The sequence below is a fragment of the Crocodylus siamensis genome, chromosome 4, assembly GCF_052110815.1.
Source record: "Crocodylus siamensis isolate JL-2025a chromosome 4, ASM5211081v1, whole genome shotgun sequence".
NCBI classification, from domain to species: domain Eukaryota; kingdom Metazoa; phylum Chordata; order Crocodylia; family Crocodylidae; genus Crocodylus; species Crocodylus siamensis.
This window is the reverse complement of record NC_143398.1, coordinates 123125966-123153944: the sequence shown is the minus strand read 5'-3', so window position 1 is coordinate 123153944 and position 27979 is coordinate 123125966. Positions and strand designations below refer to the sequence as shown.

The 27979-nt window shown below is 47.1% G+C and overlaps 1 protein-coding gene across 14 annotated transcripts in view; it reads right to left on the bottom strand.

The window, feature by feature from the left end:
• Positions 1-19183, bottom strand: part of ST8SIA1 (ST8 alpha-N-acetyl-neuraminide alpha-2,8-sialyltransferase 1) — a 325545-nt gene extending 306362 nt beyond the window's left edge. For 13 of the 14 annotated variants that reach the window (XR_016441877.1, XR_016441878.1, XR_016441879.1 and 10 more), the window contains exon 1: positions 18789-19183. Coding sequence is in view for 10 of the 14 variants with exons in the window: in XM_090043631.1 (XP_089899757.1) it covers positions 18789-18982 (194 nt within the window). In the remaining 4 variants the exon portion in view is untranslated. The remainder of the gene's footprint in view (positions 1-18788) is intronic. The other variant, XM_090043627.1, reaches the window with a different exon arrangement.
• Positions 19184-27979: the final 8796 nt, after the last annotated feature.

The following is a 27979-nucleotide window of genomic DNA, read 5'->3' as shown; positions in this document are numbered from 1 at the left end:
TCCTTAAAAGGACTGCTCAGTCATGGATGCAGCTGCCGAAGGACACACCTGTCCTGACACAGGTGCCCGATGACCATCACACATCTAATCTAGTTTTAGATTAGACATCTGCAAGAACTACTTCACAGTTAGGGTGGCTAGGAGCTGGAACCAACTTCCAAGGGAAGTGGTGCTGGTTCCTACCCTGGGGGTCTTTAAGAAGAGGCTTGATGCCTACCTGGCTGGACTCATTTGAGTCCAGTTTTTCTCCCGCCCAGGCGGGGGGTCAGACTTGAAGATCTACAAGGTTCCTTCCAACCCTACTTTTATGTTTCTATGATATTCAGTGTCATCTTAGATTCGATATAGTATTTAAATTGAACGGAATCAGTTTATGAAGGCTTGATTCAAGATTATTTTCCACAGCAAGCTCTTCTATAAGACTGATGCTACTTGCTAAAACCAAATCTAAAAATAACATCACCTCTCATTGATTTAGCACCCCATGACAAAGGAATCTGTTGCCCATCTTATTCCAAAGTATCTTTGTTCTACTTTACTGATCACATTTGTTACCAAATTGATATCAGAGACATTAAAGTCTCCCATAATTGCTCAACTTCCACTATTACTACATTCACCAATGATCTTATTTAAGAAGATGCATGCAATAATAGGAGCTGAAATTTGCCTATTGTAAAATGCTTAGAAAAACATTAAATCCATAGTTATAAAATGGAGGTTTTACTGTTTCATTTCACTGGTCTTTAAGAGAAAGTAGAGAGCAATTCCTCAAATGCTGGAGTGATGGGCACTCCCAGCATGACACTCCAAACATGCCAAAAATAGGCAAAGATTTCTTGCAAGAAAGTGAAATAAGTAGTTGATCTACTTGGATTGTATTTTTTTAAGTTTGTACAAGTGAGCAGTTATGTAGCAAACTTTAAATTAGACTTCCCTATACATTGCACAAGATAAATTCTGATAAACAGGAACTCAATCTCAGTACTACATTAAGCAAAAGTCTGCCATTTACCTTGAAAGTCTGATAACCAGCAATCTGGCACATAAGGAATGGAAGTCTCTGAGCCATCAGCAGTAGCAGGACATTGAAAATGATTACTGTCTTAGTAGGAGAGGGAGAAAGGCAAACATTCTCACTCCATTTATCTAGATTGCTAGTCTGTATGATGACTGGAGCTTTAAAGAAGGGTTTTGAGAGAGTTAAATACCCACAGTTGTAGGCCTGAAAGCCACCTTAGCAAACTGCTGAGCATAAGCAACATCATTTTGTGCCTTGATATAACTAATGCCACTAACTAAAAGCAAAGCAATTGGGTCACAGTTTAGGGTGACCTCTGTATAAACCAAGGGCAGACAAAATATAGCACGCAAGCCAAATCCAGCCCACCAGGCCATTCTATCTGGCCTGTGGGATCCCCCAAAAAATTAGTAAAGTAGTATTTGTTCCTGGTTGCCTGTCAAAGCTGACAGGAGACGGGGCAGTAGGACCCAGGGGGAGTCCTCAGCAGAACTGAGCAACCTAGCCCCACCCAACCACAGCCATTTCACTCTCTTCCTGCCCCTGCCCCTGCCCTGCTCCAGCACCATATGGCTTCACTGCATCACACATGTGTATGTGTATGTAGGTAGGGGCAGTGTATCTGTTTGCAGGCAGAGGCAGAGTGTATGTGTGTGTGTGCATGTGTGTGTGTGTGTGTGTGTGTGTGTGTGTGCGCTCATGTGGTAAGTCTCACACGCACACCCCACCATACACATGCACTCACACCCCCCTCACACTGTTATACTTGCAGAGCCCTACACCCCCTCATACATCCCAGCAACATTTCCCCACAAACCCCATACCCACCCACACCCCACATATCTACACACCCATAGCCCCCCACAAACCTATACACACCCCCTACAATATAAAAGTGTAAGACTTTATTTTAAAACATTGTGCAATCTCCTCTATATACACTACACAAACACGTGTAAATCAGGACAAACGTATTTTTTAAAATCAAATTAATGAATGCTGTAGATGTTTGCTTTTTAGAATATAATTTGGTATTTTTCTGGTTCCAAGATGGGAAAACCCCTTGCTGAAATGAATACTTGTGAGGGCAAGGGGAGGGACTTTGGGTGGGAAAGATTAGGGGTTAGGAGGAGGGACTTCCAGCCACAAGATGGCAACCAGGGGGCGGGAGCACCTATCAAGGGGTGGGGCTACCCATGAGGCCCCTGACAGCTTGCCAAAGCTCAGTAAGCAGCCCTCTGCCTGAAATAATTGCCAGCCCATGGTATCAACTGTGTCAGCAAGAAAGTTAAAAGAGGATGTGTTTATCTATCTGAGACAATAGGGTGTGGACAGCAGTCTGACAGGAAGATGACTACTGTAAAAGGTTAATTGGTGAATATTTATGACATAACCATATATGGGACATACAGAAGAGAACTGTAAAAAAAAAATATAAAAACCTAAGGGAAAAAGACTTAAAATTGGGGGAGAGCAATACACAGGAAAAGAAACAAGTACTTGAACCCCAGTGCTGTGACAGATGCCTGGCCAGCTGAAATCACTATATTCATCAGAAGACACATGTAAGAATATCTATATTGACTTCTAAGGCTCACTCAGAAGTTGGTTACTACATTTAAAGCCTTGCTTAAATATCAGTATTGCTTATGTGTTCAATAAATTAGGATTTGACACAGAATTAGTCTCACTGATTGGGACCGGTTGCCAGAGTAGACACACATGTGCAGCAGCACACATGAGCCCTCGGCTTCCCACCGACCCCACTGAGCAGAGCGGCGGGACCAGAAGAGAGGAGCCACTTCAGAAAGGTAAGTGGGCAAGGGGGGGAAGGGCAAGAAAGAGTCAGGCCAGCTGTAGGGAATCGGGAAAGGGCTTTTTTCCCCTCCCATCCCTACTTAGCAATGCTACCTGGGAGCTGCGCTCCCGAGCTGGGTAAACAGGCTGGGGAAAAAGGCACACTCTTCAGGAGCATGCCAGAGCTTGTGAGGGAGTGGGTTCAGTATGGGGGCACCCAGGGAAGGCAACTGACCCCTGGCAGTGGGGAACCACTCACCAAGGGCTCCAGGTGGACGAAGGCGAGGCTTGTTGGGAGACTCTTCTGAGCAGGCACAGGGCTAGCCACACCTATGCAGAACAGCTGATCGGCAGCTGTAAAAGCATGGGAACTTTCAAACCAGCCCCAGTCGGGCCCAGTTGCTGCAATAGGCACACGTGAGCCCTCGGCTTCCCACTGATCCCACCGAGCAGAGCAGCAGGACCAGCAGAGAGGAGCCACTGCAGAAAGGTAAGTGGGCAAGGCAGGGAAGGGCAAGGAGGAGCCAGGCCAGCTGTAGGGAATCAGGAAGGGGTTTTTTTCCCCTTCCTTCCCTACTTAGTGGTGCCAGGTGGGAGCTGCACTCCTGAGCTGGGCAAACAGGCCGGGCAAGCAGGCGGACTCTTCAGGAGCACACCAGAGTTTGCGAGGGAGTTTGTGCAGCAGGGAGAGCAGGGGGGCCTGAGACTCCACATGTCAGGAGCCCCTGCTGCAGAGGAGGACTCCAGACAGAGACTTCAGGTAAGTTAATGAGAAGGGGGACAGCAATGGGGGTGGTGACTCGAAGCACAGCCAGGGACCTAGCCTTGGTGTCACCTCTGGCTTAGAGTTCCTGTGGGGCTAGCACCCAGATGGGGCCTTTGGAGGCGTCCCCTGTCTATGGCAGCTGCCTGGCGGGGGCTCTGGGGCCTGGGCAAACCAGAAGTCCCCTCCCCTGTTGCATGTATTCCTCAACTTAAGGCCCTGGAGAGGCAGGTGAGGGAACCTCAGGCAGAGGTCAGCAGGCTGCAGGGGATCAGGGCAACTGAGGAAAAGATTGAGGGCTACCTCCATTCTCTGCAAACTACACACCTGGAGGGAAGGCACCACAGGCGGCAGTTGATGCAGAAGGATGGAAGACGGCCATCTCCAGATCCAGACATCGCAGAGCTAGACACTGTACTACTGGTATAACTCCCCCAGTGCATCTGGAAAACAGGTATGATGCCCTAGCATCACTGGGAGAGAGTACAGCAATGGAAGCCACGTCTACAGCTACCAGCAGACAGGCTGAGAGGCAACCAGGCAGCCAGAGGAGAAGACATCTAGACATTGTGGTGGGCATCTCCCTCCTGAGAGGATTGGAGGGAGCCATCTCCCGCCCGGATCCTACAGTACGGGAAGTATACTGCCTACCTAGAGCTAAGATTCGGGACATCACAGCAAGTCTTCCAGACCTAATCAGGCCCACTGACTACCACCCCATGGTCCTCATCCATGTTGGAACGAATGATGCAGCCTGGAATAGTCCGGGACAGGTCATGACTGACTACATGGCTCTGGGAGACAGGCTTAGAGGCTTGGGGGTGCAAGTAGTCTTCTCATCAGTCCTCCCAGTCAGTGGCCATGCCCATTAAGGAGGTCAACTCATGGCTTCGGAGCTGGTGCCACAGTGTGGGGTTCAGCTTTTTAGACTATGATCCTTATTTCCAGGATAAGACCTCGCTGGGACAAGACAGCCTACATCTCTCTCCAAGAGGTAAAAATCTATTCTCTTCTCTGTGGCAGACCTCCTACATAGAGCTTTAAACTAGCTTTGTCAGGGGACCTGGATGCTGAGCTTAGGACAAGATCGGGTAGGACAAGCCATGAACTGCACGCTGGAAATGACCAGGTAAGTACTAAGGAGCCCACTGAAAATCATGATAGGGGAATACTAAGGGCTTAGGTGTCATGATAGGGTAATACTAACCTATCAGGGGGCTTAGGTGTCTCTATACTAATGCTAGAAGTATGGGAAACAAGCAGAGGAACGTGAACTCCTGCTTGCAAACAAAGACCTCAACCTGGTTGGTCTAACAGAAACTTGGTGGAACCCTACCCATGACTTGGCAGTGGGCCTTGAAGGCTACAGGCTATACAGGCAGGACAGAGTGGGGAAAAAGGGAGGGGGGGCATTGCTCTATATGTTAGGGAACAATATACATCCTCTGTAATAAAGATGGGGACAGAGGACAGGCAAATCGAAGTCCTATGGATCAGATTACAAGGGGGTAGGGGTGAAAGGGACTTGGTAGTGGGGGTCTACTACAGACCCCCACACCAGGGGGAAGAGTTAAACCTAGAATTCTCAAAACAGCTCTCAAAGACAGCATGCTCAAAAGACCTAGTTGTCATGGATGACCTAAATTACCCAGATATCTGCTGGGAGGAGCAGTCGGCCAGGTCTGCCCATTCACGTAGGTTCTTAACCTGCATACAGGACCTGCATCTAACACAGGAGGTATGCAGTCCCACTAGGGGAGACGCCTTGACTTGGTGCTGGCCTCAGGGGAGGACTTGATGGGGGAGCTACAGGTACAAGGTAATCTAGGGGACGGTGACCACCAGTTGATAGGATTCACTATCTGGCATAAGGTGGGAAAGACAAATAGTAGAGCATTAGTGCTAGACTTCCAGAAGGCCAACTTCAACAAGCTCAGGAGATTGGTTAGGGTGGGTCTGAGGGGTAATCACATCTGTAAGATGGGGGTCCAAGAAGGGTGGGAGTTCCTTAAGGGACTGATCCTACAGGCACAGAGGGACACCATCCCAGTACACACAAAGGGTGGCAAAAGAGCCAAACAACTTTCTTGGCTGAGCAGGAAAATCCAGGGGAGCCTCCAGAGGAAAAAAGAGGCCTACAGACTGCAGAAGCAGGAGGCAACCACCAAGGAGGAGTATAGCTATTTGGCTTGCGCTTGCAAGGAAGCAGTGAGAAAAGCCAAAGCAGATACAGAACTCAAGTTGGCAAGAAGGAGGATAACAAGAAGGATAACAAGAAGCCCTTCTTTAAGTACATAGGGAGCAGGAAGAAGGCACAGGGTAACACAGGGCTGCTACAGAATGGATTAAGGCAAGTCATAACTGATAGGATGAAAAAAGCGGAGCTCTTAAATAACTTCTTTGCCTCTGTTTTCCTGGACACAGATACAAATGCACCTCCCAAGGAGTCTATAGTCTGGAATGAGAGTAGTACCAGTCCACCAATGGTTAGCACTGACCTAGTGAAGGGGCACATGGAAGGGTTAGACATATTTAAGTCAGCGGGCCCCAATGAACTTCACCCAAGGGTACTAAAGAAATTGGCCAATGACATAGCAGAACCACTGGCGCAGCTGTTTGAACACTCGTGGCAATTGGGACAGATCCCAGAGGCCTGGAAAAGGGCCAACATGGTCCCTATCTTCAAGAAGGGAAGGAAGGAGGACCTGGGTATTTATAGGCCAGTTAGCCTCACCTCTATTCTCGGCAAGACCACAGAAAAAATCATTAAGGATCACATTTGCATGGGGCCAGTGGGTAGCACAATGGTGAGGGCAACCAGCATGGGTTTACAGCAGCCAGATCCTGCCTGACTAACCTGGTCTCTTTTTATGACCAGGTCACAAAGTCCTTAGATGCAGGAGCGGAACTGGACGTTATTTACCTGGATATTAAAAAGGCTTTTGACACAGTGTTGCACCCAGTTCTTAGGCATAAACTGAGTAGCTGTGATGTGGATTTTTTCACAGTAAGATGGGTGAGATGCTGACTTATGGGATGCACCCAGAGAGTGGTGGTGAATGGGGAGGTTTCTCCCTGGAGGGATGTAGGCAGTGGTGTCCCCTAAGGCTGTCCTTGGACCAGCACTGATTAATTTCTTCATCAGCAATTTGGATGAAGGTGTTGAAAGCACCTTGTCCAAATTCACAGATGACACTAAACTATGGGGCATAGCAAACACACTGGAAGGCAGGGAGTGAATTCAGGTAGATTTGGACAGACTGGAGAAGTGGGCAGATCAGAATAGGATGCAATTCAACAAGGATAAATGCAAGGTGCTGCACCTGGGGAGAAAGAATCTCCAACACACCTATAGACTAGGGAGTACCATTTTGAGTACCACAACAGTGGAAAGAGATCTCAGAGTCCTTGTTGATGCGAAAATGAACATGAGTCACCAGTGTGATGAGGTAATAAGCAAAGCCAACCGCACTATTTCTTGCATCAGCAGGTGCATCACGAGCAGGTGTAGGGAAGTGATAATTCCCCTCTATGTGGCATTGGTGAGGCTGCAGATGAAGTACTGCATCCAGTTTTGGGCACTGCACTTCAAGAGGGATATGGATAACCTTGAGAGGGTTCAGAGAAAGGCTACTCGTATGGTTGAGGGCCTGCAGGTAAGACCCTATGAAGACAGACTGAGAGATCTGAATCTCTTCAACCTCTGCAAGAGAAGGCTGAGAGGCGATTTTGTGGCTGCCTACAAACTCATCAGGGGGGCCAGAAGGGAATAGGGACAATATGTTTACCAGGGCACCCCTTGGGATTACCAGAAATAATGGCCACAAACTGAAGGAGAATAGATCTAGATTGGACATAAGGAAGAAATTCTTTAAGGTAAGGGTTGCCAAAATATGGAATCGGCTTCCAAGGGAGGTGGTGCTTTCCCCTACCCTGGAGGTGTTCAAGAGGAGATTGGACAGGCATCTGGCTGGGGTTACTTAACCCCAGCGCTCTTTCCTGCCTAGTGCAGGGGTCGGACCCTATGATCTACCAGGTCCCTTCCGACTCTAGAAATCTATGAAATCTATGAAATCATTTAATTTCCATTCACTGCACACCCCTTAACTAAATTTAGTACAACACAGTGAGCAAAAAATCAAGCACCAGAACAGCTCAAGGGCACCCAGATAGGTAAAAAAGACCTAAAGCAGCTGAAAGATGAGAAAGACCAGAAAGGAATACAAAACGAAACAAAGCTATTCAAAGTAGTTACATAGCAGATGCCCAAAGCAAATAAGGAATCAAGTTGAAAGAGTACTGTAGCCTGGAGCAGCTGAAGGGAAAAAGTTAAAGAATTCACTGCCATCTTCTTTCTGCTGGAAAGTCAACCCAATCGAAGATTACAAGGGTGATGTCTTAGCTGGTATGCACTGCAGGCTGGAAGGAGAAACCAATATAATCAGACTTGTTGATTTTACCCAAAAAACTACAAGGGACATTCTGTTACCTCTTGTCTCCTACCTCACAGAAAAGTAAAGTTCTCATGTTTGAGCATGAAGAATGTTATTTTGCACCTCTTCACTATTTTTATTGTTTGGTTCCTGAAGGACAGGGGCATTTGGAAAACACCTTGGCTAGAGCCTTCAGGATTTCCTTCCTCCACATGTTTCACCCTGCTATTCATCCTAAATAGATTTCCAGTCAAACCCAAAGGCACAAGTTCACACCCTCTGCAATATCTGCTCCCAAGAAAAAAGTGTTTCCTGTGAGGCTAAGTAATTTACTGGCTCCACTGTCAAACAAATATTTTTTTTGTCCATTTTCTCATTATGGATTGTAAGATCTTTGGGGCAGAGACTCTCTCATTTGCACGACACAGTCTGATCTCTGCTGAGGACTGACAGTGCTATTGTAATTCATGTGTAATAGTAAGCGTAATAACAGTAAACAGTAGACTGCAAACATATATTGTATTTATCCGAAAAAACCCAGATTATCCCAGAACAAAGTGCAATTGTACAGAGGTCCATATCCAAAGTTACCTGGCTAAGAGGTGGTAAAACTTTATCCCAGGATATTGCAAATTACACCTGTACAGTTATCTCAGGATCCCATTACTGAAGCAGTAGCAGAAAAGCAGCACTGCAACAAGCCCCCTATTAAGCCCCAATTAGGAGGGCAATGCACGTACACACCAATCTCAGGATATTCTCATTCTGGGACAGACACTGGCACAATTTATGCAAGGACAAGTACAAGCTTTATTCCGAACCTAATACCTACTAAAGGATTACAGAAAGTAATTATAATAAAAAAAAAAATTCAAATCAGGAATATTAGAGTTTGGGGTTATGCTTTAAAAAAATAAGTATGAAAATTCAAAGTAAAAAAAAAGATATCCAACTGAACATCTAATCAACTAAAACACACACACACACCCCTGAAATGAAAGTATTCTCAAACCTCATCCCTTGCTAACTGGTATACCATTTGCACTCCAGTCTTTTTAAATGGCTTAAACTGTTTTCTTGCTATACTAAAGGACTGTATATTGCTACCAAGGAAGCAGTAAATCTGACTACACATAATGCTGTCAAGCAACAACATTTGAAGAATTTTACGTGCTACTTACATCATAGGTACATCATTTTCAGAGAGAAATGCGGTTTTTAAATTGATGGTGTACACAAAAACCTGGATTCTGACTTCCTTATCAATACCACACAAGCAGCACCTGCCAATCCAGTACAAACCCCAGTTATATTTTAAAGCATAAGTATAAAGTCCCAAGACCATGTTTGCATTTCAAATCTTTTAATGTCAGATTTGACTCAATTTGTCAGTAAGCAAGCGCTTAGGAAATTATTCTTATAATAGAATGCTTGATGTTAGAAACCTAACATCATATTTAGACATGTCAGTCAGAGCACCCTCTTTTCCAAAAGAGCTGAGCCATCTCAGCTTCTATGGATTTCAGAGGGAGTTGTGGGCGGTTCAGCACTTCAGCAAGTGTCCTGATTTCTATATGTGCCTGTAATGATGCCCCTGCCCCATTTACTAAAGAAGAGAAAGAGCCAGGGGGCAATCAGCTGACTCCAGGATCTTGGAAGGACTATCAGATAACCCTTTAAGAAGATGGCTGCTCACCCCAGGCACAGACAGTGCAATCAGCCTGGTGATTGACAGGACTGGCGCAGAAGTGATGGATCAGGTGACCCAGAGAGGAGGTTACATGATAGACCCAGGCTGGAGGCGAATTTTAGGTTTGATAGTGGTTAGCTTACGCTTGTGTTTAAATTTAAACTGGAGGATTAAAAGCAGCTGCAAGGGAAGTCCAGCCATCACATAAGGACATGGCAGATGAGATGACAAGGTGGACCTCCTGAGTGGTCAGAGTGGGCAAGAGGAAGGGGAGGTTCCAGGCGCTATCCCTAGAGAAGCTGAAAAGATTCAGCCACCCCACTCTGGATCTGGATAAACTACAGTACCTTAAATGAATATATAACTCTGTACATTTGAATTTGGGGAGGGAAAGTGTTGCTGCATTGTTAACCCCAAGCATGGGTGATATGTAGGCACTGGAGGGCATGTGCCCCCCCTGATATTGGCCACTGCAAATGCTGCCACCAGTGTCTCGGCCCACCCTCACCTCTGCCACTGACGTCACCATGGCCACCTGCAGGTGGTCCCCGCTCTTCCTACCCTCGCCACCAATGTCACTGCAGCCACTTGTGGATGGTCCACACTCGCCACTGCCATGCCCCCACCACCAACACCATCACCTGCGGGTGGTCTCTGTGTCCCCCCAGCCTCAGGAGGCACAAGTCATTCATGAGCACTAGTAGTTTCTTTACACCCTGGGAGATATATGTATTATACAGAAAAAGACAGAAATAGGCAAACTAAAAGTCTCAGATTAAGCATGGTAATTTGAAGTGCTTGGACAACCAGCACAGGACAAAGACTTCAGTCCAAACAACTTCCCTGTCCTCTTGAACCTCATTCTTAACATGGGAAGATAAACTCTAAAAGCAAAAAGGCAAAAATCTGGCTCAATCCTCTGGAGCCTCACACCTGGCTTAAGGTTGTTCCCTAATACCCACAGGGTTATGGGGTTTGGGGGTTATAAGGTGCCCCACACTCACCTTTCCCTGGGAAAATGACTGGCCTGGCATTTCCAGGGACTACCCCACTACAGGTAGCCCCACCAGACAATCCTATCCCAGCAGGGTGAAATTTTCTGTCATACCCAGAACAGGGAACTTCCTACCATCCCCATAGTCCCCCCAGACCACCCAAGTGCTGTAAGCAGCAGGTCCAGTCAGTAGTGTCCTTCCAGCTTCTAGTAGAAAATTGCTGCTTTGCTGCTCAGAGCCCTGTTCTTATAGGGAATAGCTGGGCCCTGTTCCCAATCAGGTCACTGCACCTGTTTTGGGTGGCAGCCACCTGCCAGCTGCTTGGCTGCTGCTCACTCCCCTATGAGTAACAGAGCACACTTTGTGCTCTATTACACATACCAACTGAAACCGTCCCATTTACTCAGGTGACGAAAATGTGGTGGATCTCCCTTTAAAAGTACAAAGTTTGAATGTTATCAGAAGGATTAAGAAAACTGTCACCAGACAAAGTGGAGCTGGCCTGGCTTCCTAGCTAGTCCACTCTTCTCACCTATTTCATGCAAGCTTTGGAAACAACGGTGAATAATTATTTGTTCTATAAATTAAATTTAAGTAATGGCTAAGCTTAGCTAGTCAACTGGAGCAGCTTGCACCTTTACCTCAGACTTACCTCAAAACAAACCCTCAGATATTGACAGTTATGTAACTGTCATTGACTAGATCTAGGGTGAACAAAAACTGACAGATTCTCATTGACTTGATGCATTCAGTGGTACCACACAGCTGAGAAAGACACTACTCCTTGAAATAAAATCTTAAATGCTGAAAGATTTACTACAAGATTACATTCTAAAGTCTGGTGTGGCAAAGTTCCACATGCATTTATGTTCAAGAAATAATAGAGAGCCTGAAAAATGGTATAAAACAAAGCCCCTGATCTTGAGCGACACAGCACATAGGTAGATGCTATCTCTGTGTGAAGCCTGAGTTTAAAGAGGCTCTGTTTAAAAAGCAAGCAATCCATCCAAACCAACATGAGGCAGGACTGAAGCTCTATAAGAAGAAATAGATACAGATCCACACCAGGGCACTACCACTCAGTCACTGTCCTGCTGGGTTACTTTGGACAAGTCATTTCCCCTCAGGTATCATTGCTAATCCAACCTGTAAAAATGAGAAACGATGCTTGGCCACTTTTTTTATAATACTTCCAGACAGAGCGATGCATTACAAGAACATTATGAAGGTTGTAAAGGTTAGGGAAGTCCAGAATTGAATCCAGGAATTCAGAATTCAACGGTTAGGGAAATGCAGAAATGAATCTGCTCATGCAACTTTAATCTAGCCCCTTTATATGCATATGTTATGTTTCATTACTGTATCATAGTCACAAAATGATATGATAACAACTATTTTTTGCCAGGACCTCCAAGTATCTACAGAATAAACAATACTGAATTAATGAGCAGCTGCTCAATATTTGGTTTTCTCTCCATTGTTCTATATGCAGCCCATGCCTTATTTATTGCCCACTATTCAAACCCTGCACTGTAAACAAAACTATTGATTTCCTCACAGAATCTTTTACTGCATTTATCATTACAGTGTTTCACAAACTTCAATCAATCTATTTTCACAACATGCCTATCAGGCAAGAGAGCAATATCCTCCCCATTTTACAGATGTGACATAGAGGAACAGAAAAGTTTAAGATGTAATTTTCCCTCATTTTGGATGCCAAATTTGAGAGAGCTAAACAGCTAAGTATTACACAGCACTTTAAATGTTTAAAGCACCACTTCCATTGATTCCAGTAGCATCTCCAAATGCTCAACCCTTCTGCAAGTTAGACCCCCAGAGTCTCAAAATAATCACCCAGAAATGAGGAACATACCAGTAGTGACCATGTGCGACAAAACAGTGATTTAAGATTGATGCCCAGCATCACATAGGACGTTTTTTACCAGAAGCAGACACAGAATCCAGTTCTCCAGGGCAGCTCTGGTTCTCCACAGTCTCCATAATCATGACATCATCCCTTCTCTTCCTGCCATCCCCTTCCTCAATTACTACTCATCTTCCAACTCCAACAACAGACAAAGTAGGTATCTTAACAGACAAGTCTCCTTCGTTACACAAATCTGATTAATCCTGAGTCCCCACTGTACACTGAATGAGACAGAAGTGTCAGTCACTATTAACAGGCGGTACTACCAACCCACCCTATAACTATAATACAATGTTTTGGGAGTATTAGTAACAATGTTGTATTTGACAGCTGGTTGAGGACAGCGCTGGATCTTTTTATCACATATAAGATTATTTAATTTAAAGTTACTAACAAAGAAGTTGTTCAATGTATTAAGTTATAGTATTTACCAATGTAAACACTTTGAGGCTTCTTCAAACGGCTTCCTTTGTTGCGTAAATAAAGGATGCAGGATTAAAATATTGAACTGAATGAGCCACAAAAGGAATGGGAGGTAACAAGGTTAAACATCTCAAGGGTAAGACAAGCCATTTTATCTGTAGACAAGCGACATTCATTAAATAAAGTCATTACAAAGTCACCAACTGCTAAAACTTAAATATCGCAGATTATACAAAGGTCAAAATACTAACTAAAGAAGTGAGACAATTTTCCATTGGATTGGCTAAAAATTATTAATGTCACAGATCAAAGACTTTCCCATAGCAGACATTTTAGCTATTCTCAGTTACTAGTCTATTTAAATTGCAAAGATGCCAATAACAATAGGTTGTAGGGCTGTGTGCAGCTTTGGTCGCTGATTTGATTCAGCGAAGATTCAGCCCAATTCAGTGGCCAAATCTCCACATCTAAATCGAATCAGGAGACCCTTCAATCTCTCTGAATCAAATCAGAACCCTCTGATTTGACAAACTGGACATAGAAACAGCTTTAAATGCTTTTTCTACATACCTCAAGGTACCACACAGCTTGTGAATGCTGCGATGGTGAGCAATGGAGCATCCCACAGAAGCCTGGGGGGATCCCCAGCACGCTCGGCAGCAGACCTGTAAGTGAACCAAAAGCACTTCCGGTCCACTTCCAGTTCCATCAGGGAGCATGCGGGGGGGGGGGGCCCTCACACCCCTCTAGCTCAGTAACTCATGCCTCCTGGGCCTGGGGGGGCATCCGGGGTCCCCTTGTGGCTGACCTTCCAGTTGAACCACTTCCAGGTTCGACACTGAGCATGTAGGGCCCCCCCACACTGAGCCCCCCCTCCACACACACACACTCCTCTGGGATGCTCCATCTGCCCCACCATCGCAGCTTTCATGAGCCACTCCTGGTACCTTGAGGTATGTAGAAAAAATATTTAAAGCTGTGTCTATGGCCAAATTAGCATCAAATACTCAGATTCGGCCGAATCAAATTGGGACAGTGATCCAAATCAATGAATCGAATCACTGTCCCCGATTCAGGCAAAATCTAAATCAAATACGGATGGTCCACATCCGAGTCTGCTGCTGAGTGCGCTGCCCCCCCCCCAGTTCATCAATCAGCCATGGGGGGACCCAAGGCAAGGGTACAAGCCTGCATTAGAAATTGAAGTGTTTCACGTATTACATTTTGTGTCTGGAGTACCAGAGGACTAGGGGTGCTATGGAGGTCACAGCTGTGGGTAGCTGGAAAGCAACCTGCAGTACCGGAGGCTGAAGCCCAAATAGAGCCCTTCCAGGATCTAAGATCCACGAAGCTGCAAGGGACTAAAGCCAAACTGTTTAGAGGCTGGAGACAGCAGCTCTGTAGCCAGGGACTCAAGGGACTGAACCCAATTAAAAGCTTAGGGCCTGTCACAAAGTAAGGGCAGCCTTGCCTGAGTTCATGACCCCAGGAGGGCTGGGTTTGACTGTGAACAGCCTTAGCTGGGTCAGCAACTTCATGGCAGTTGGGACAGCATGTAAGACAGGGTTAGGAACCTGGAGGATGAGATAGGGGAAGGCTGAGGCTAGGACAGTCAAAGCCTAAGCCCAAGAGGGCAAGATAGGGCAAAAAACCTGAAACCCAGTGTGGCCAAAAGCAAAAGCAAGGGGCTAAGGTGGAGAAAGCTGGGCAAGAACAAGTGGGCCAGAGTGGAGGCCTGCAGCCAGAATAATGGTGGGCTGAAGCCAATAGGACTGAGGCCTGAACAGGAAGGTAAAAATGTTGACAAAGTATTATCCACAGGGCATGGCAATGGGGGAGGCTGGAGGCCACAATTAGAGTCCTTAAGGCACAGTCAGGGCCAAAAGGGCCACGATTAACATCCATGGCAATAAGCCAGGTAGAACCAGGATCCACCAAAAGGCTAGCCTGTAATCAACAGGCACGAGGTGTTAGAAGGGATAAGTAATTGTGTCAATGTACACAGGGCTCCATGATAAGCAGAGATCTAGGTTGTCCATTTGGCATGGAAAAACACAGATTTTCTCCTTTAAAGGAGAAAAATGTTGGAAATGGCAGGTTTCCCCTTGCAGGTTGGCAGAGTTCCAGCCTGCTAAGGGATGCTTTGGGCTGGGGGGCGTAGTACGCAGGAGGTGCCACATGCATGTATCTGTGGTAGACAGGAGCCAGGTAGAGGTGGAGAGTAAGTCCCCCAGCTGCCTGTAGGTAAGTCTATTGGGAGGTTGGGGGGAGGCAGCATAGGTGACATGGGAGGGCAGATTAAGGCAACCATGGTGAGGGAGCAGTGGGGCAGGGTTGGTGGTTGAAGTGGGGGCTGGGGCACTACACAGCTGGGGCAGCATGTGGAGCCTGGGGCCTGGGGTCAGAGCCAAAATGAGTGACTGTGGGCCCAGCTGGGGGAGCAGTACGGAGCCATGGGAGACTCATCCAAGGGGCGGCCCAGGGGCTGGCTGCCTGCCGCTGTGCGTACTCCCAGGGAGGGTTGAAGTATCGACACTGATACCTATATATATAGTGTTGTATCATTTTAATTGTGGAAAAATGTGGATTTGGGGGTTTTTTAATCATAAAATTTGTGATTTTTTAACAGAGGAAACCGGGGTCTGTGGTGATGAGAAGGACAGGGAGGGAGGGAGGGGGTCCAGCCAAGGAAGGTAAGGGAATCCATGGACAGCATAGATCTAAGGCTATCTGGGGCAGCCTTCCTATGTGCTAAAAAGTTACATCAAGGCATGGCAAGAAAGTTGGCAAAAAGGGAATAAGCTAAACAGCTGGAGTGAGAGCCAGGATTAGGTTGGCCTCTACAGGCTTCTTTTCATTACATCAAATGTTGTAAGCTGTTGGAGGCATAGGAAGGGTGAGATATATAGCTCACACACTGAATTGACCCTCATAATGTCGGGGGGGGGTTCTCATCCCTGACTGGCACAAACTTCTTCTGCAAACTCAGTAAGAAACTTAATTTCTCTGTCCCTCTCTGTAACATAAGAGATAACACTCCCCAACTTACAAGAAGCATCATGATAAATTAACAACTGTGAAGCAGTCAATTTGGCAGAAGGGTTCAAATGAGTGTCTGGAGAGACAAGAGAGTTCACAGAAGTGAAGAAGATGCAAAATGGTTAGATATAAAACTACGCATGTCAGAGGTCTAGCTACTTACATGTCTGTACAGCACAATGAATAATCACGGCTCTCTATTTTAAAAGAATACTGATAAAAAGTCTGCATTTTCTGACCCCTAAAAAAATACATTTTCTAATAGGTTCTTGAATGATAATCAGTTGCATCCATATTCATTTTAAAAGTAAAATAATGCATTCAATAAAGCCAAAATAATAACATTGCATGGAAGAGGGGCAGTTACATAGTAACAGGACTTTATTAAACTTATCATTATAAGTTCTCATTATTAGCTACAAAAGATCTCAGAGTCCATGCACAAGACTCGAAAATGGCTCTGTTGCTCTCCTTGCTGGAGCAGGGAAAAAAAAGAGGCTTTCATTCATAGCTTTAGTTTCCAATAAAAATTGAAATAGAGGGCTCATAGCATGCTTGCCTCTAAATATAAAGCCACAAAGATTCTTGCATTTCCCTATAATCAAAGACTTCATTGTTTTAGTTAATACTTTCACCGTATAGACAAGTTTACCTGCCATGGATTTAAGAGTATACCCTGCTACCAAAGTTAATAGGAGCAAATGTGCACAGGAAATATTCATTGCTTAATTATCTGTGACATAATCATTTAATTGTTTTGTTATATGCTAATTTTTACTTCCAGGGCAAATGTCCTATAAAAGATCCCCTTGTTCTTATTTCTCAGTAAGTGCCTGATCCCCAAAGCCCACTGAAGTCACCTTTGGGCCCCCTCACATCAGTAGGCTGAGGAATGAGAACAGAAACAGGCAGCAACAACTTTTCTTTTGAAGTGTTTCTTCCCTTTCCAGAGCAACTTTGCAGTAATCACTAGGCTTCACAAGTTTTCAGAAAATATGGGCATAAATGCAATAGGAGAGGAGTCAACAGAAACTGTTGTTTGTAAACAGTCTGAGCAAAATGGCTAAAAACGAAGCTTGAATGTAAAAGTTGCAGCACAATCATCAAACCAAGACTCTGGTTTACAAAACTGAAAAACAAAAATATAGCCACCTTATTTCCTAAATCACCTATCCAGACCTTTAAAAAAAAAAAAATCACCCATAGGGAAAAGTATAGATTTCTGGCCCAAATCAATTAAGATGCATCTACATCTGAAAAGCTCAATCTGGTTTCTTCTCAGCTGAAGCTTTTTTTTTTTTTGCTTTATTCTCTGCTCAGTAACCTGGGACAAGGACCCTTTCTGTAGAACTTCTTCCCTTTCATTAATACAGAGCCGGCAAATGTGGAGCCTGTTTCAGGCACAGGGAAGGAAATAATATGAACATATGCCCACTTATCACTCCAGATGGGTCACATAGTCCCTGACACCCTGGAAGGCTGAGGAAGAAGGTAGTATTAGAGGCACTGCACAAATCTGTGGAAAGTTTTTATGTCCCCTCCAGTGATCACATCCCAAACAGTGCCCAGCATAGGGTAGGTGGCCGACAGTCAATTTGCACCCAGAAAACAAACCCTAAGGATGTCAAAAGAAATGATGCAGACTGACTCTCTCATAGCTAATAATGAGAATTATTAGCCACCCTGCCCTGCCTCTTGAAAAGTCCCTGGAAATCTGAAGGTGATTTATTTATTCCCCAAAGAAAGAGGACCCTTTCGGAGGGAAGTTGACCACCATTGCCCCTCTACTAGGAAAGGAAGGAATCCAGATGTGGGGGGGTTGTTTTTCTAGGTTTGTTTGTTTTTTTCTGGAAGGAAAGAAAAACATCAGGCTGGAAGGATCAGGCAGGGGACGTCTGGCTTGGAGCCAGGATGGAAAAGACTTTTCAAGGTGCCACAGCCGGGTGCTGCACCCGGGCTCGCCTGACAGCCCCTCAGCTGCGGGCACCGGGTCCTTCCTTCAGCACTGCAGCACTCACCTTTCCCGCCGCAACGGGGGGAGGAAGAGGGGGGGCCACGGGCACATCTGCCAGCCCCGGCTCTGGGGGGGCCCGCAGCTTCCTCAGCCTCAGCGAAGAAAAACCACCCTCCCCCCCAAGGGTGCAGAGTCGGGCACCTCGGGCAGGGGGTCTCCTCAAGTTCCCCCTGGATTGCAGCGTGCTCCGGCCACAGGAAGAGGTCACACACACACGCACGCACACACATATATGCACACATGCACATACACACACCCACACATATATACACACACGCACATACACACACCCACACACACACATGCAGATAGACATAGATATACATGCACATACACACGCAGATATATACACACGCGCGCAGAGCCGCGCGCAGCACCCCAGGGTCTCTCCCTCCCCCCCTCCCTTTGTTGCCGCCACTGCGGCGGGAGCCGGGAGCGCCCCGGCGCGGGCCAGGCCTGCCCGCCACAGCCCCGCGGCTGCCCGGGATGCTGTGCCGGCTCCCCGCACCAACAACCAAGCAATGTCCGCCCGCCTGCCCCCCCGCAAAAAAACCACCTCCCCACAAAGTTTCCGCGGCAGCAGCCTGCAAGCGGCGCGGCTGGGGCGGCCCCAGGACCCCCGGAGCTGGGGGGAGGCAGGTCCCGGGTGCCCCGGGGGACGGGATGCAGTGGGGCGCGGGTACCTGAAGGCGGTGCCGGCGGTGCGGTTCCTCCTCCACGCCTTGCCCTGCTGCAGCAGCACCCCCTGCACGATGTCCTTCTCGGCGGGCAGGCGGTAGGCGGGGAAGACGTAGAGCCAGCAGAGGACGAAGGCGCCCAAGGCGCTGGCTCCCACGGGCAGGCGGGTGCGCGGGCACTTGCACGCCAGCCCGACCATCCTCTCCCCGCGCCCCGCCGGGCCGGGCCGGGCCGGGCCGGCCTGCGCGAGTCAGGGGCGCCGCGGCAGGGGCCCGGGCAGCGCCGCCATCCCCCGGCCCGGGCGGCCTTCACGGGAGGAGGGTGCGCGCGGCCGGGGCCATGGCACCCCCGGCCCCTGCTCCTGCTCCTGCCGCCGCCGCTGCCGCCCGCAGCTGCTGCCGCCGTCTCCCTCCCCTCCCCTTCCCTCCCCTCTCCTCCCTCCCCTCCCCTCCCGCGCACCGGTCCCGTGCTCCCCCCGCTGCCGACGCGGCTCCCGCGCCCCCCCGCCGCCCGCGCCCTTGGAAATTTCCATGCTGCCCCTGAGGGGGCTCGGCCTCCGCCCCAGGGCCCCGGGCTTCCCCTCCGCCCCCCCGCTGCAGCCAGCGGGCACGGGGGGGGGGGTCAGCCGCGCTCCCGACCTGCCCCTACACGCACCCATGTGCACACCAGTATACACACATACACAGAGGCATATACACACACACACCAGTATAGACACATGCACACACACTAATGTGCATGCACACACGCATACACCAGTATACATGCACTGGTATACATACACGTGTACACACCGGATACACACACACACAGTATACATGCACACATGCCCACCTCGGCTCTGGCTACCCCACTCAGGAATGTGGGGGGATGATGCCCACCCAGAAGTCTCCATGTCCCCGGTGGGCTCTTGTGCACTGGGCTACCTTTCCCCTGGAGGACTCCCAGCCCCCTGCCACACCAGGCAGCACAGAGAAGGGATCCCTGCTCCCACCCCGATGGCAGCCCCACACTGCAGCAGGTATTGCTTCCCTCTCCTCAGCCCAGACCACCCCGCATGCCTCCAGGTGTGCTGAAAGCTGGGAACTGTCCAGGCACATCAGGGCACAAAGCCTTTGCTGCACAGAGCCTTTGTACTGGAGGAGGGAAGAAATCCCCTTCCCAACACCTACGAGCCCCAGGAAAATGCCAGCTGGGCACCTTGCCTCCCAAAAGCATAGGCTAGGAAGGTGGGAGGCTGCAGCAGTTCCCACAGCACCCCCCACCCCCACCCTGCACACAAGGTTTTCAGGGAACTTCAGGTGAACCTGCTAATACCTTGTCAAGAAAAAGCTCCTTTACTACCCCAGGGAGCATGTGGAGACAAGCTATGCCAGCCAGGAAAGGCAATGTGTACACATGGACCATTCCAAACCACAGGCAAGACTTTCCTAGTCAATGCTACAAACATTTTTCAAAATCTTTGCAAAGAATGCATCTACATTCAGAACTGCCCTGGGCTGGGATGAGAGGTGGGGTGGGAGAACCCTTTGTTGTATGGCCAAAGAAATAACCCCTGTCTTGACAAGAGGAGAGAAGGTGGCTTCTGTTTTCAGCCCACAGGAGGTGTGTGTACATGCACCAGCACCTTCTGCTAGCTGCTATATAGTCCCTTCCAGAAGCTGGTGCGCATACTTCACCCCTGCCATAACTGCCATGCACAGTCAGGTGGATGTGAATGTCATCCGCAATCTCTCAGTTCAAGGATGGTCTCTACCACAGCACATTGATGGGTCTTGAGGTGACATAAGAATCCAACCCTTGGGCCACGGCTCCAGTCACAGAGGTTATAGGTCTTTCCACAAAGGGAAGTAACTCTAGGCTGGGATTCCTCTCCTTTTCCTTCCTCTGTTGTCTCTTCTCTGATTTGAGAGCAAGGCTTCACCTCAAAATGAGCTGCTATTTGGTTGAGGTTGCAGTGCCACTGGAAGCAGCAGCCAGTTCCTCCCAGCTCTTGATGTCAGCATCTGTTTTCTTGAGGCATGCCTTCAATGTGTCTTTGTAGCATTGCCTCTGGCTGCGGTGAGATCTCAGACCACAACTAAGCTGGGAGTAGAGAACTCATTTTCAGAGCTGAGATTCAAGTATCTGCACACAGTGGTTGCGTCTACACTTGCACTTCAATGTATATTAGCCTATTTTAACGTGCATTAAAGCATAACAAAAAACCCGTGGGCTTTCACTAATGTGCCTTTTTCTAGTACCTCACAATGGAGGTACTAAATTTAACACGCATTAGCAAAAGCTCATTAATGAACATGTAGTGAAGTTGGTGCTTGAGAGTCACAAACTCAATGCTGGTAGCTGTGAACAGATGCTGGTGGAACTTCCGGAAAGCTGTAAACAAGTGGTCTGCTCATTGGCCCACCCACTTGTCTTAGGGCAAACTGCCTGCCTCTTCACCTGTCATGCCTTGATGTTAATGATTACAAAGATGTTACTCAGGTAGGAAGCTGCCCGTTTACCTGCCCTGATAACAAGGGCCTATGTACACAACTCTGACCTTCCCTTATCGTGTCCCATGCCTCACAGATGTTTCTTCCATGCTAGCACTGTGACCTGAGCTCCAGAGTCTCACCGGGACTCTCACTCCCCCCCTGGAGCTCATAGAGCTAGCACCCCACACCAATGTTCTGTAGCCTAACTCCCAGCTTACTCATTTCATTTCTGCCATGTTGTTCGGGGCCCAGCTCTTATATAGAGCAGCTAGACCCTGTTCCCCCATAAGGCAGCCCTGCCTAACTGGGATTGTGAGCAGCTGCCAACTGTCTTGTGGCTGCTACTCAGGCCCCTGCAAGTAACAGAGCACGCTGTGCTCTGTTACAGAAGCCAGCAGCTGAAGCAGCCTACTATAGACACAGCCTCCCTCTGAAACTGCCAACCACTAAGAATTGCACTGAATCAACCATCCTGGATATACCACCTTGTGGTGGTGATTTTTGGTGATTAGCGAGGTATGCTGGATTCAAACAGTTGTCCTAGAAAGTTAACCGATAACCAGCGTTTGTGTTGTGTCACTGCCACAGCCACACTGAAGGTATTTTTTTTTATTTATTTATGCAACACAGTTTCAAGCAACTAGTAAAGGGAGCCTGGAACAAGGAACATCTCTTTCTGGTACAATTGTTTGACTTTAGAGAAAAGACAGTTTGAGCCAAAGAATTCAGATGCTGAAGTGCCTGCCCACTTTGCCTCCCAAAGTAATTCACAGCCCTGAGTTTGGCATCTACAGGGCATGGAAGAACTGGGCACTTTAAAATGGGTCCCACAGAAACGAAAGGAAGTAGGGAAGGTATCCCACTGAAGCAGGGAATCACCAAAACCATCCAATAGGATAAACTGTCCATATTGTCAAAGGTCAACAGGTTGAAGGCCATTTACTAGAGGTGCACCGATATATCGGTTCATAACGTATCAGTGCTGATACAAGGAAAATTGACATTATCAGCAATCGGCAGTTTTTGGCTGATGTGGCTGATAATGTCACCAATAAATGCTACATGCACGCATGCAGCTGCAACATGCACAGGGCCAGGAGTACAGCCCAGCACCTTGGAGAGTAAGGTCTGGCCTGTAAATCTGTTGCGGGGAAGGGGTGTGGGGGGTTCATATCAAGGCCCTTGTGGTAAGGGAAGGAGTAGGGCTGGGGTTGTAACAGGGACTGGTGCTGCCCCACTGGGATGGGGCACAGCATGGGTTCGAGCCACAAGTGGCTCATCCAGGAGGTTCGGGGAGTTGGGGGGGTGGCTCCCACTGCTGTGTGCACCCCTGGGAGAGACATGGGGGCCATGTGCCTCCAGGATCTTCATGTGGGGCAAGGGGCTGCTGCTGCACTCTGGGGCTGGGGGTGGCACTGGGCTCCCAGTGGGGGGTTTGGGCTGCACTCAGGATTGGTTGCAGTGGTGCTGGGAGGAGGAACAACCAAAGGGGGTGGCTAGAGCCACCCCAAAATTTGCCATAGGCCCCTCTCCCAGCACTGCCACTGCCCACCTCAAGCGCAGCCCTGACCCAGCCCCCCCACCGGAAAGAGTCCAGCATGACCCCTGGCCCCAGCCCACAGCAGCAGCCTGCCCTTGCCTTGTGTGCAGATCCAGGGGGCACATGCCCCCCCATGCCTCTCCCAGGGGTGTGCATAGCAGTAGGAGCTGCACCACAGACTTCTGATGCCCCCCAGATAAGCCACTTGTGTCTCTGTCCCATGGACAGCACCTGCCCCTGCCGGAGTCCCACTCCCTGCCTCACCACAGGGGCCTCAATCTGTCCCACCCTACCTCCCTTCCCTCCAACAAACTTACCAGCTAGACACAAGCTGCTGGGCTTGCATATCAGCAATCAGCTCGGTATTGGCCAACATGGCTCATTAATAATAGACCATTGGTATCGGCCCCAAAAATCTTTATCAGTGCACCCCTACCATTTACCCGTGTCAAAAGGCCTATAGTCTTTATGGATTCACATTAACTTCTTAGGCATTGATGAAGTAAAATAAGAGATGGCAATGGAATATTTTTTGAATTTCAATTTATTTTTTTAAATCGGTCCCAAACCCCAGAGTTCACTCCTTGAATAGGTAGAATTCTCTTTGATTTCAAGATGAATGAACTGCAAGAGGAGTCTTGGTTGAACGAATAAGGCAAATCTAAAGATGACATATAATTGGATTAATACCTGCTGGCCAGATGGTGGTAATAAAATAATATCTAGCTCTTTTCAGCCAGCAGTTTCATGCAGATAAGGCCTGATTCCAATCACACATGGGTGTAAGCCAGGGACACCCAGAGGAGTTATTTTAGGGCAGTAATATTCAACCAGGGTGCCATGGCACCCTGGAGGGCCTTTAGATCCTTTCAAAGGTGCCATGGGGTGCCAGTGTTAGGTTTACAAACCTCGTTCATGAGATACACCCAGAGACTTCAAGTAGAAATCCATAGTTGTGGTCTTTTTGAGTTCTTTGTAACAGAAAATACTACTTTACCATATTTAATCAAATACAAGGCGAGGTTTTTTCCACGAACAGCATGGAGAAAAAAATCCCCTCATCTTATGATCGCATGTAAGGAAACTTCATTAAATACATTTCTATCATGAAACTGTTGCCAAAAGCAGCATGTGCTCTGTAATAACAACCTACTATGAAGTTGTTTAAATGCAGCCAACACTGAGCATGAATATAAAATACATGACCCATACAGGGTAAGCATACTTACAGGAACATGGTGGGGAGGGTCTTAAAAATGGTCAGTTGCTCCCCCAGGAGGGAACAAGCACTGGGCCTGGCAATAGTGCAATACTAGGTCAGTACTTTGAGAAGCCAGAGCAAACTCCGACAGCCTCCCCTAGTTGTCAAACATGCTGATGGAAATCTACCACATTTTTTTAAATTAAATTTCCTTTCCAAGTCCAAACCAGTTCTGAATTTAAGTACCAAATTAGGGCTCAGAAGAGCTCAATCATTCAAGTCTGTGTGGCACTACCATTGACAAGTATTCTCTCTCAGACTCTTCAGTTTGGGGTTACAGATAGTCACAAATTAATGGCAGGCATCCTATGTGCAAGACAAAGTCTGGAGGCCTTGAGGTTCAGATGTCCCCTAGTCTCACTTGTCCCCAGCCAAAAGGTCAAAAGAGCAAGCTAGAGGGAAAATCCAAGAGCAATCCCCCCTCACCAAAAATTGTATAGCTGAGATCCTTGCATTTGGAGGCATTTGTAGATTTTTGCAGTGGTCAGCCTGTCCACGGTGCAAGGGAATGGCATTCACCCTTTAACTACACCAAGCCATTCAAGGCCAAGAAGATCATGGATCCCCCACATGGAGAGGTGGCACATGTGCTGCAGACCCAGCTTCTGCTTAACTTTGGCCTCCTTCTTCTCCAAGGCCCTTAATCAGGATCTGATCCTCACTCACACCGGAAGTCCGGAATCCAGGCTTTGAACAGCAATAACTGTTCTGTTCCCTCCTTCCTCCAGGTCTCCTGACACATGCGCTTTTTATACCTAGTCTTATGCTAATCTGTTGGTCTCACAATCCTGTCACTCACAATCCTGCCCTATAGCTGTTACCCTATGGGTTTGAAAGGTGTTATAAATTATCATAAAAGATTATTACCTAGACTTGGGTTTATCCAATAAGCAAATTACAATGCAGTGCCTTTAGGTTTGAAATTGACATCACTCCGCCTAAACCCAACCCTTTTAGGCTTCTCTAAATATGCTTTCTTGGGATGTGCTTTCCTGGAATGTGTTGGGACTGCCAGGCGGTTGGATCCAGTTTTTATTGTCAAGGCTGAAGCCTGAGCAAAAACTATTAGGTCAGCTAATCTTGCAGCTACAGCTTCGCCTTTGTGGCCCAGTCAGTTCCACAATTAATATGAACAGTTAGTTCTATCATTTTGGTTAAACTTATGACAGACAAGTTATATTTGCGGGTTACGAACTTACAAGCTTTATATTAGCTAATATTACCTGTTTGGCAAAATACCAAATGCCTCCAAGAAGCGCATATTTATTGCTTATGAATCCCTCTGATTCTGGCCATTACAAGGATGCACCCCTGTCCAATGCACTGCAGACAGGACACCCTATGAGTCTCGTGATTAGCTTCCCAGTGGCCAGCTTCCAGCGGTAGGATCTCGGCTACATGCCTACTTTATGGAAATAGGGTTCTCCTCCCTACCTTGCTCCTATGGCCATTTGCTAAGGGTAAGGGGAATTTAGAGACACATATGGTATTTGAACAAGTGAGTTTTGCTCAGTTGAGAAGATTCAGAACTGATTTGGCTGATTTGAACTTGAATACAAAAGATTTTCCAAAAAAAAGAAAAGTATACAAAAGTCCTGCTTAAAAGTATGTTTTCAGAGCACCTGTTCTAAAAATTGCAGCAGTTTCAAAAAAGGTAAACTGCACCAATTCTGGCTGAACTAAGTCTATGGTATTTAAGACTAAGTCTGTAGTATTTTTCCTATATGCAAATTTTGCCCCTCACTTCCATGTGTTCAGGAAAAGAAGGGTCTGACAGTAAGGAGAGGGGGAAGAAGTTGAGGAAAAGGCAAATGGGAGGGGTTCTATCTGACCCACCAGATTTGTTTTCCCTGCTGTAGCAGTGAGTGGGGGACAAATTCAAGGCAAACCTCCAATAATTAGATTCTATACTTGGGAAAATATCAAATTTATACATTTTCCATATATATAGAATCACCTTATTGGGACGTCATCTAATATTCAAGTAAATACAGTATTTTTCTCCAAGCAAAAAAGGAAAGAGTATTAAGAGCTGGCATCTTCCAAGTGGTGCCTCAAATCTACTCAGAGGTGCCTTGAATTTAAAAAGGTTGAAACCACTGCTCTAGGGGGAGTTCAAAGTCCAGCCCTTCACTTCTTGAAGCTTTTCTGCTTCTAGGTGATATTTTACTTTCTCTCATTCTTTCCATTAGAACCAGAATTCTTCTAGTGAATCCCTGGTATAAGAATACTGAGATGTTATAGTCTTAAATGGAAAATAAGCAGAAGAAATATGTTAAAACAAGAACCTTGCATTCAAACAACTATCCTTAATATTTCAGTGACAATTTGGATGTGTATGGGCCTAACAGAATTGGCATACCAGAGTATTGTTTGCCCTGCTGGCTACAGCATCACACTGACAGCTTATGTTCATACTGTGGACAAGACATGGACCCCTGAGGGACACCAGTGGCCACTTCTCGCCAGGACAACACAGATCCGTTCATTAGAACATCAAAGCAAAGTAGTCATTCAGGAGTTCAGTTTTCTCCTGGGTGTCAGTAACCGGCTGTCCTGAGTTGTTAAGCAATGGCCCCATGCTTCCATTTGTTTTCCTCCTGTTCCCTATATACCTAAAGAAGGACTTCTTATTGTCCTTGATTTCTTTTGCTAGTTTAAATTCAGCTGCTGCCTTAACCTTTCTCATCTGCTCCTCTAACATGCAAGACATTGTTGTATAGTCCTCCTTGGACACTGTTCTAAGCTTCCATTGCTTGTATGCCTCTTTCTTTTTTTTTCTCAAGAGGACTATGATATCCCTATTAAGCCAAGAGGGCTTACCAGCCCTTCTGCTACCTTTCCTTTGCATGGGAATGGACTTCTTTTGTGCTTCAAGGATTGTGTTCTTGAGGAACAACCACTCTTCATGTACTCCTTTCACCTTTGGTCCCTGGTCCTGCAGCACTTCCTCTACGATTGCCCTGAGCCTGTTGAAATATGTATGTGCACATGGCCCCCTGCCTGTAATCGGCTTCCTTCCTCTCCCTCCAGCCCCAAGCAGTCCCTTGTAGGCTGGAATTCTGTCAGTCTGCAAGGGGGAACCCACGGTTTCCCAGATTTTTCTCCTTTAAAGGAGAAAATCCATGTTTTTCCATGGGAAACAGAAAATCCAGATCCCTGCTAATCACATCCAAAACTCAGCCACATTATTTTGATTCTGAGTAAGTTATATAAATTAAAAAGGCAGATATTCTGAATTTGGTTCAGATGCAATCTAAAATGGCACAGATTTCATGAAAACAACCAGTCACTCAATATTAGAACACTAATAAAGCAACATATGGAAAAGCAATTCATAACAACACTGAACAGAGCAATTAGTACAACAAGGAGAAATAGAACTATCCCGAGCAATATTATCTTTTTTTCTGATTTACTGCAAAGTTTCTGCCAAGTTTTCCCTTATCTCCATTGCCTGGATATTAAGTTACAGGTGTAATGTAGCAATATAGACACACAACTCACAAATCACATAAGCCACATTTGTGGCTGTGGTGGGGCACTGTTGGTGCCTGCCACTTTAAGGACTCAGCCAAGTAGCCAGCAGGTGCTTGATTGCAGTGGCCATTTTAGATCTCTGGCCACCCATATAAACAGAGCATTTTGCTGCTGGCAGACAGGCAGTAACATCATCTGGCTGCAAGCTGCTTGAAACATCCTGGAGGTAAGGGCAGGAGCTGTAGGGGATGGTTTGGAAGCTCCTGGTCCTGGGCATGACCTAAAACTGCAACCTGCCAGGAGTAGGTGGCTTGGTGGGGCTCCCAGTGGCACAGGAGCCCCCAAGTAATGCCAGGCCAGTTACCACCCTAGTGAAAGGCGGGTCAGGGCACCTTGATAACCCTAGCTCTCACAACTGGGTGGGTCACCCCACAGAAG